Source organism: Panthera leo, chromosome E3, assembly GCF_018350215.1.
Source record: "Panthera leo isolate Ple1 chromosome E3, P.leo_Ple1_pat1.1, whole genome shotgun sequence".
In the NCBI taxonomy this organism is placed as follows: domain Eukaryota; kingdom Metazoa; phylum Chordata; class Mammalia; order Carnivora; family Felidae; genus Panthera; species Panthera leo.
The window spans coordinates 697,339-707,384 of NC_056694.1; the positions used below are offsets into that span (position 1 = coordinate 697,339).

At 65.8% G+C, this 10,046-nt stretch overlaps 1 protein-coding gene across 1 annotated transcript in view; it reads right to left on the reverse strand.

Annotated features, from left to right (window-relative positions):
* The window catches only part of ADAP1 (ArfGAP with dual PH domains 1), a 52,278-nt gene extending 48,441 nt beyond the window's left edge, over positions 1-3,837 (reverse strand). The window contains exon 1 of the mRNA XM_042921204.1: positions 3,715-3,837. Coding sequence (XP_042777138.1) covers positions 3,715-3,796 — 82 coding nt within the window. The 5' untranslated portion in view covers positions 3,797-3,837. The remainder of the gene's footprint in view (positions 1-3,714) is intronic.
* Positions 3,838-10,046: the final 6,209 nt, after the last annotated feature.

Below are 10,046 nucleotides of genomic sequence, written 5' to 3' on the forward strand. Positions count from 1 at the left end.
GTCCACGGGTGGATGACGGGACAAAGCGTGGCCCATCCACACAAGAGCAGAACGTGGTCCCATGAGGTGGATAACAGGACCTGAGGCTGAGTGGAATAAGCCAGCACAAGACAAACACCGCGTGACCCCGCTCCCACACGGTCCCGGGGTCATCAGACTCACGACCCGGGGGGACACGCACCGGGACCCGCTCACACACGGTCCGGGGGTGGTCAGACTCCCGGACAAGGCTGGACGGTGGGGTCGGCGCTGGAGGAGCGGGCGGGGGTCCGTGTTTCAGAGTGACAGGATGAACAGAGCTCGGGAGACGGACAGCGGGGACAGCTGCATGATAACGAGCAGTACCTCCTGTCGCCGAACTGCATACTTACAATGGTTGCAATGGTAGCTCTTCTGTTACCCGTGTTTTACCACAACAACACCATGTTGGCTAACCCGAGACTCAGGTGGGGCTGCCCGCCCACTCCTCAGCAGCCCTCCGCCGACCACGCGCCCACCCAGGGGACCCTCTCCCAAACTAGGCCACATTCCGGAAATTCCTCCCCGCCAAGCTGCTTCTGTCCTGGCTCACGGCGATTCCGATTTTGGAAGACTCGCCTCTCCCGCGAGGCCTGGCAGGGCTGCGGGAGGGGCTCGTGCTGAGGTCACCTGAGAGGCCGTGCGGGCACACGCCGGGTCCCGGCTGAGCCGCGAGGACCCCCCAGGTCAGTCACGCCCAGACCCTCTGGGTCCTGGCTCTGGAAAACGTGCGTGGGGCAGCCCAGAACATCCGCTGTCTGGCCCGGCCCAGAGACCCCCGCTCGCTGAGCCGCCCGCTCAAGCCAGAAGGCCCGGGCGCTCCAGAATTGGTTTTACCTGGTGCCTCAGGTGTCTCTGCTCATCAGAGCACCGCAGAATGATGGCCCACGCCCAAAGCCAGGTGAACAGCTGAGAACCCCAAGTCCCTCCAGGGCACCGGACCCGAGGTCAGGACTTGTCCCGACTAGGCAGGCAGCTTGGAGGATGTGCGGGCCGCCCCACCCCTCCAGATGGGGCCCCCACCCGGGCCTTGCCGAGAAACGGATGCAAACACACTTACTCCCCCAGGCCCGTCACGAGAAACGCTTCTCTGGAGGCTGTCAGCCGGGTCCCGTGTTCAAAGGCGGGGGGGGGGCCGCTGCTGGGGCAGGTAACAGGGAGGGAGGGTCTGGGAGCAGGTCCTGTGAGGGTTGCAGGGACTGCCCCCTCCCAGGAGCCCTCACACGACCAGCCGTCCAGGTCTGCCCAAATCCACCGCAAGGCCCCCCACCCCCACCGGGCCAGGTGTTGGAGGCGGCCCAGGCCCGCCCTGATGTCCTGCTGTCCAGGGCCCAGGCCTCGGGGACCCTTGCCCTGGCGATGCCCTGCTCCTGGCTGTGGTCAGGACAACCACGAGCCGGTCCGTGTCACCACAGAGTGGCCCCCAGTCGCCCATCTGGGCCGCGGCAGCACCCCACGGTGGCTCAGAACCTGGACAGACTAGGCGGCTTCATCCAAGCAGCAGGGACTGTAGGCGAGCATTCTATGGGGATCACGAGGGAGGAGGCAGGGTAGCAGGCCTCACCCCTCCACACACCCCTGGAGCAGGGGGGAGGCCAGGAGAGCGGGGGGCAGGGCTACAGCATCAGGAGACCTGCTCGGCCTTTGAAGCACCATGTCCCCCGAGGTGGCTCAAGTTTCCAAGGCCTCAGTTTCCCCAGCTGTGAAACGGGCTCCACAAAGCTGCCCGACAGATCAGGCAAAATGCCAGTGTCGTGGACCGATTTGTGGGTCGATTCTGGAAGACGAGAGGCTTGGCCCAGTGCCAAGGAGAGCTGGGCTTGCAAGAACCCACCACTCCAGAGCCCCGCGTGCCTGCCTCGAGGCGGCGGATGCCAGCTGAGCAGGTGGGCGGGGCAAGGCAGTGCCCACTGGAGGGGAGGGGCCCCCCCGCAGGGCCCAACAGGCCAAGGAAGCCCCCTCTCCCACCTACAGGCTGGGGGCCCCGGAGGTAGCCGGGGTGGGGGGGGGCTCTGGGTCCAAAGAAACTGCTTCCAAGCAGTGTGACCAGGAAGGACGGGGCCCGACCCCCCCCCCCCAGCCCGGCCCCCAGCCCACGTCTGAGAACATCCTGGCTGCCCTTTCTCAGCTGCCCTCTCCCCGGCGAGGCCAGCTTTCCTGAACAAGTGGAAATACGGGTCTGGAAGAGGGAGGGAGAGCGTGGGGTGAACCAGCCCAGCTGGTGGGGGCAGGGCACAGTAGCTATGCCAGTGCTGCCCCCACCGCACCACCAGGGTGGGCCCTGTGGCTCCCGAGCTCAGGGGGCCGGGAGAACGGCCACCTCAGGCTGCTCGGCTTCCGGAAAGGCCTGTCGCTGCCTCCCCTCTGGGGCACTCGGGCTCCAACACTGCCGCTGACCAGCAGATTCCCAGGACCTAGGGCTGCCAGAGACGCCTCCCGGCCTAGCGGGTGGGCGACAGAGGGGAGCCGGGGACCGGGTCCCTTTGGGAGTGCCCAGGACGCACGTCTCAGACTGGTGTCTCAGGACGAATGCAGGCCTTTAGCCTCCCCATGGGGCGCTAGCTTTGTTCTGAGGAGCTCAGGCTAGAAGCCCCCAGCAGAGCGTCCAGTGTCCCCCTGGAGTGCCTGGGGGACAGCGCCTGAGGGGGGTCACCCTCCACGGAGGCGGGGAGCAGGTGAGCCTCTAGGGGCTGTTCCTGCCCCACCCCCACCTTCAGCGAGGCCCAGGGGCTGCTGCCTTGGGCTCAGAAGCAGGTGCTGATGGCCTGAGGGCACAGCCTGTCTGTTCCCTGTCAATCCCAGGACAATTAGCCCCAGGAAGGGAGGGGAAACTACTCAGGACTCTGGCACCTTGGAAATCACCCCAGAGCAGGGGCCACCCAGGAGCAAAGTCCAGGAGATGCCGGCGGCGGGGAGGATCCGCGCAGGTGGATGGACTGCGAGCTCGTTACAGGCCGCACCTGCCCCCTCCCCGGAGCGCCACCTGGACTGGCCGCCTGCCCAGCGCAGCCGGGCACCAGCGGGGGGAGAGGGGGGAGCCCTTTCCCACCCCACCAGCTTCACGGGGACCCAGCCGGTCCTTGCTCCCCTGCCCCCTGATCCCCCGGCGAAAGGGTGGCTCGAGGTGGGGGCCATGACGTCACCTCTAGGTGGCGGGGAGCCAGGTGGACCCCCCCCCACACACACACACCCACGCACAGAAGCCCGAAGCCCGCGGGGCCGCCTGGCCCTTTCCCTCCCTGCAGCCGCTCGCCCGCGCGATTTCCTCTTTCTCTGCGGAGCCGAGGTTTCGCAACGCGGCGGCGGAGGTCTGGGGCGGCGGAGGTCCGCGGGTGACAGCGAGACACGCAGCCCGGGGTGGGGGGCGGGGGGAGGGGGTGGAGGGAGACGACACAGCCTCAGGCCCGGGGCCGCTGGGAGGCGACGTCCGGCTCCGTGCAGGTGCACTCCGGCCCGCGCCCCCCAGCCACGCAGGCGCCGCAAGCAGCCCTCCTGCCCACCCCCCCCCCCCCCACGCCCGGGGCCGGCATCCAGGCCGGCCCCCACCCCGGGCCGCACCCATCCCGGCCCCGCACCCTCCCCGGCCCGGGCCCCGGCCCCGCACCCGCCCGGGCTCCGGCCCCGCACCCACCCCGGCCCCACACCCGCCGGGGCCCCGCGGCCACCCCGGGGCGCACCCGCCCGGCCCGCACCTACCCGGGGCGCCGCAGTCGGCGCAGCGCGCGTTCCCCGGCCGCTGCAGCAGCTCCAGGACCGCCCTTCGCCGCTCCTTGGCCATGGCCGCGATGCCGCCCGCCCGCGATGCCGGGGCCGGGCCCGGAGCGTGCGCCCGCCGCGCTAGCGCCCCACGCAGGCCGCCCGCCGCCCGCGGCCCTGCGCCATCCTGGGCGGCCTCAGCCCGCGCGCCGGTTCCGCATTCCTGCCGCCCGGCCCGGCTCCGCCGCCGCTCGTGTCGCCGCCGCGGCCGCCGAGCGTGTGCCGGCGCGGGGCCCGGGGCGCACGGCGCGCTCTGCTCTGGCCGGCGCGGCCCGCGGGCGGCCCCCAGCGGCGCGGGCGGGCGGGCTGGCGGCCTCCTTCCGCGCCCGCCCCGGGCCCCCAGCCCGCGCGCGTGGGGACCAGCCCGGAGGTCTGCCCGCCGCCCACGCCCATCCGAGCACCGCGTCCCACCCGGGAGGAGGTGGCCAGCGGGCACCGGCGTCAGCGGGCGCTCAGGCCGCAGAAGGGACAGGACACCTGTCACCTTGCCGGTCACCGTGCCCGGGATAAAGCCCCTCTGGCAGGAGGCCAGGGACCCACGAGTGCAGGTGAGGGGAGATAGAGGGGACAGGTCACAAAGGTGTCCCCTTGTCTCCTCGTCTGCTTGCCTCTGCAGTTTTTCAAATTCTTTCCATTTTCTTGTTATGAATGCAATGGTACCTGCTGTTACTGCAAATTGAAACTATCAGACCGAAAAATTATAGCTTCTCTCCACCCCCACCCCAGGAAATTCTGACCCAAACACTGTTAACAATCCCTTAGCGTCCTTCCAGAATGGTCCCTGGCCTGTGAGAACACCAGGGGAGTCCCTAGTCCTTCTGATCTGCCGCCTTTCTTTCTTTTTTTTTTTTTTTTTGTCATTTGTTTTGGTTTGGTTTTTGGTCGGTTGATTTATTTTCACTTAATAAACCTTCCTATCTCCCAAGTCCATACATACAGATTCACTTCCTTCTTGTTCAATGGCTGCATCCTGCTCAGGGCTCGGCGGGACCATCACATGTCCACCCAGCTGTGGGCTGAGGGGCCGCTGGGCTGTTTGCAGACTTTCAGAGTCACAGGCCACACCACGGAGTCCACCACCGACACCTTTGGGACTGTCCAAGGGGAGTCCCCTCGGGGACAAGGGGAAAGGCGTTCGAATCCGTGGCCAGTCTGTGAACTTGCACTCTGTCAAGGCTGCACTGGCTTGCTCCCTGGGGCCTGGCTCCCCGCACCCCGGCCAACAGAGGGTCCCGGAGCTCCCGGAGCCTCAGCCACCTTTTCCACAGAACGCGGCAACCCACTTAGGTCTGCATTTCTAGATCCTGTCGGGCTGTGTGCTGTTTATCATTTTTTTCAGCAGTCTCCACACCCAGCGTGGGGCCTGAACTCACAACCCCAAGATGAAGAGTTACAGGCTCCACCGACCGAGCCAGCCAGGCATCCCGTGGTGCTGTGAGGTTTAACTGGTCACACGTCTGCCTCCCCCATCGGACTGGAGCCTTGTGAATGAGGACAGATGGCATTTTCATCTCTGGGTCCGGTGCCAGGGTCAGATCCTACCCCCCAGCACAAGCAAGAATGTTGCCGAAGGAAGACGTTAGCAAGTTACAGCTTTTGACCAGGTACCAGGCACCAGGCATGAGGTTGAACCCCTAGAAATACTTTCTTATTGGGGCGCCTGGGTGGCTCAGTCGTTTGAATGTCCGGCTTCAGCTCAGGTCACAATCTCACAGTTCACGGGTTCGAGCCCCACGTCGGGCTCTGGGCTGACCGCTCAGAGCCTGGAGCCTGCTTCAGATTCTGTGTCTCCCTCTCTCTCTGCTCCTCCCCTACTCATGCTCTGTCTCTCTCTGCCTCTCAAAAATAAAGAAACATAATAAAAAAATTGTTTTTAAATAAATACTTTCTTATTTAACTCCCATTTTATGGGGAAACCGAGGCATGGGGCAATTCAGTCACTGGCTCCAAGCTACACATGGCTTATACAAGTCAGGACCGGGGTAAACGGATAACTGGGAAAGAGAAAGACACACACGCTGGTCAGGTGCCCAGAGGCCGACTGCCGTGGACCTGGACGTGGTTCCACCTGGGGACAGAGAACAGCATGGAAGGACGGGGGGGTGGGGGGGCACAGAAGGGCTCGGAGGAAGACCAGGAAAGGGACGGGCAAGCGCTTTCCATGGGAGGGAACGGCCTGAGCAGCTGGCCTCACCCTGTCGGGTGGGGAGGGGGGGTCCTCTGCCTTCTCTGTCGCCCCTTCCCCCTTCCGACTGAAGGGGTGATGACACAGTCCCCGGGGGAGGGATGACCCCAAAGGAGGCGAAAGCAAGATGTGCAGCCCCTGCCCGGGCTGCCCGGCAAGGGGTGGGGGTGGGCCCCCCCAAGGGCTCCTGCTGGCTGCGGTCGGGCTGCCGAGGGTTGTGACAGCACGGCCGGTGCCGGGTCAGAACCGGCCCGGGTCTCGTGGGAGGCGAGGGGTCGGCGTGGGCGGCTCGCCTGCCCCTCCCGCTGTCCTTGGTCTGCAAGGCTCTGCTGAAGGTCCCTGAGTCCCAGTTACTCAAGCATCTTCTGAGCCCAGGCAGGGGCCTGGACAGCCAGTGCCTGCCCGCCCATGACCGCTCAGCCACCCCGAGCAGACGGGGAGCTCCGGGGGGCGGGGCCTGCCTGCTGCCCATCCCCACAGCCCCGGGGGAGGCCACGCACAGCTGGCCGGCAGGGGAACCGGCGTCTCACCAGCTGGCAGAGCCAAGGTGAGACCGGGCCCCTTGGGCTAGGGGACAGGGAGGCACGTCGGCACTGGCAGGGGCTGGCCCTCCCGAGGAAGGAGTGGAATGGACACAGGCTTCCAGGGATCGGGGCCCGTCCTGGGCCCCTCTGAAGGGATGGACACTGCCCTCAGCCTCGCACTTGGCCTCTACTGACAGAGAACCCACTTTCCCAAGGCGGGTGACAGGAGCCTTGCCAGGCTCCCTTCCCTGCAGATACACACAGCTCCTTGCCGCCTCCTCCTCCTTGAAGCCCTCCCAGACGGCCCCGGGCAGAATTCCCCACATGAGGAAAGATGACCCCTGCCCAGTGTCAGGATTTTGTCCATGGACCTCAGAACACCCAGCTCCCAGCCCAGAGTCTTGAGATGATCAGGCCCAGAGCACCCTGCGTTCTAATACCCCCTTGAGCAGAATACAAAGGGAACCACCTCTCGACAGTTTCCTGTCTTTTTACCACCAAGCTCTTTCCATCCTACCAACTGGATTTCTAAGACCTCCAAAGCACGAACTGATGTGACTACCAAGAAACCTTTCTAGTCCGTGGAGTCCCCCTCCAAGCTGCGAGCGGCTCTGGGGCACGGGAATGCTGTGTGGTGTCTGTCCACACCCCTGACGTCTCTAGTCCTGATCAGGCGGACGCTGGGGCGGCTGGAAGCTGAGGGAATCCCGGCTTGGCCGGCGTGCAGCTCGGACGTGTGAGCTGGGCTGGGAAGACCCTGGACTGCTCTGGGCCTGAAACTTGGGCCTGGTCATGGAGAACCTCGCTGGAGAGCAGGCCCTGGGCTGCTCGGGGGTCCCAGGATGCGCAGCGTTGGCGGGCAGAGGACAGAGACCCTCCGGCCCAGCCACGGAGACGGAGCCCCAAAACTGAAGGCAGGGGTCCAGACGGGATGGAGAAACCGAGGCTGGTTGAGGCGAGAGTGGCCCAGGGGGCCTCAAGAGCAGGCCGTCCCGCTGAGGCGCCTCCTGGTAGGCAGCGAGGTTGTGCTGGGGCAGGAGGGCCGCTCTGGTGCCTGGTGGGGACAGTCGCCCCGCAACGAAGGGTCCTGGAGGGCAGCACCCCCCACCCCGGGCTGCAGGATTGCCTTCGCAGTGTCCCGCATTTGCTGATTTATGCTGTGGGTTGAATTGTCTCCCTAAAGCCATGCTGGAGTCCCAGCCCCTGTACCCCTGAACTGTGAAAGTGGCCTTATCTGGGAGGGGGACTTTGCACATGAGGGGTGGGCCCTGATCCAATGGCCGAGTCCTTATAAAAGGGGGATTTGGACACAGACACGCACCCAGGGAGAGTGCCATGTGATGAAGGACGAAGAGATCGGGGGTCAGGGGGGTGGCAAGGGGAGCGTCCTGGAGCAGCTGCCTCCCCCAGAGCCTCCGGGAGGAGCCTGGCCTCCACGGGGGCCACCCCCAGAGCTGGGGGGACAAATGTCTGTAGTTCAAAGCCTCACGAGTGAACTAACACAGTTACACATCGCTGTTTTTAGCCGCCTTCGTACAAGTCAGGAAGCCATCAGCCGGCTGGCGGGCACCCACACCTCCCCCTGTGGCCTGCACCCAAGGGGACCCACGGGCTCTCTCCCCTCCCCAGCCTCCCGCCCACCTGCATCGGGGACGGTCCAGGATGCCTGGACAAATCTAACTTGGGGAGACATAAAGCAAACGGGGTGGGGGTCTGACCGCCTTAGAGCCCCGGGCCCAAGTCTGGGGGTGCATTTTCCTCCCCCTGAAGCCAGAGGAAGCCCTCGGGGCCCCAGCTGCCTGCCCCAGCTGCCCGTTCTCACGTCTCCAGGTTCCTGCCTACACCCCTGGCCTGCAGCCCTGCCCGGGGCCATACCTTCCTGTGGGACCCCCACCTGGTGTCCCCTCTTTGTCCTGCCCTCCAGAGGCTGATGTGGAGAACGCCCTCCCTGCTCCATCCTGGTGGACCCATTCCACACACTTACTGAGCACCTACTGTGTGCCCTGTCTGGGGTGGGAGCCCCTGTAGTCCAGTCCCTGCCTCCAGGGAGGCCAAGAGACTGGCCGTCACCCGTGTTGGATGGAGGGGGGAGGAGAGGCCACAAAGTGTCAGGGAGAACAGGGAGGGGTCCCCCCGGGGTCCGTGGGCACAGAGGCAGAGGGCCAGAGACGGGGACAGGGAAGGCTACAGTGAGCAGGGTGCCCGGGAGGGCTGTGCGGGGCTGGAGGGAGCTCTCAGGGAAGGGGTGAGTGAGGCGGGACAGCGGGGGGGGGGGGGGGGGGGCACAGGACAGATGGTAGGTGGAGAGGACAAGTTCAGAGACAAGGAGGCAGCATGAGGGCCTGGGTGCCTCAGGTGTCCCCGTCCCCACAGAGGTGTCTCCACAGAGGTGTCCCCCCAGGTGTCCCCACAGAGGTGTCCCCTTTTCCCTGGATGCCAGGAGCCCCGAGGGGAGCTGACCACCAACTGCCTGCCTTGGCTCCCTCTTTTTCTGCCCGGACACCAGCCGTCTCCAGATTCTTGAGGAAATTCTGTAAAGCAGGTAGGGTTGGCAGTCCCGCCTGGGACAGGGGAGGGGGCACACCCAGCCCAAAGGAGGTGGGCAGCGTGGAGGCCGATCCCCTCCACCCCTGGGCCAGCACGCAGGAGGAGCCGGGCGAACGCTCAGAGTTCTTTGGTCTACACGGCCCTGTCTTTCCCGGGAGCCGGGCCCCTCCTCCCCTGGGACCGGGCGGTGGCCACGCGCCTCGACAGTGTTCACTGCGCTCCTGCTCCGTGCAGAACCCTGAGCAGGTTGGAGGAGCCGGCCACCTAATCGGGGAGGAGACAGGGACCCCAAGGCACCCAGCAGAGGGGGTCCAGCCCCTGCCAGAGCTCCCCCCCTCAACACCGGGCACGAGGCCTACACTGCATCAGGCCTGACCCTGGAGTAGGCAGGGCAGACACTGCCTCCCAGACCCAGACCCCAGCCTGGAGCCCTCCCCGCAGACACCGAGCAAGCAGCAGATCCCAGGGCGGCCTCGGGCAAGCTGTGAGCAGAGCGGGAACCAGGACGGGTCCCGGAACCCTCCCCCGGGGCCTCGCGCCCTCCTCCGGCCCTCTCTGGGCAGGGTGGCCGCACCCGGGTGCCTTGGCCCTCCCTCCTCCCTGGGCCTGCCAGTCCCCAGGGGGCCCCTGGCCTCCACTGGGAGCCGGAGTGTCAGCTGTGGGCAAAGCCCCCGGGAGGACACGGGATGGGGAAGCCGAGGAGGGTCGGCACGAGGTCCAGGGAGGCCACATGCCTGGCCACGAGAAACAGCCTCCTGGTGTGGCTGTCCCCACAGAGTTCCTGTTTTCCAGCCAGCCCTCGGGTAGGCCATCAGCCCACGGCCCCGCCCCCGTAGACACGGTCATTTGTTTGCTCACCAAGAGAAACACAGACAAAGCAAAAGGAAAGAGGATCCGAGTCACCCAGGGCCTCACGGGAGAGAGGACGAAACGAGGGGCCGACAGATGTGCAAAGAGGGCGCCGTCCTGCCCTAGCCCAGAAGTCACAGCCCCACAGGCTGGGGGAGCCGGCCACA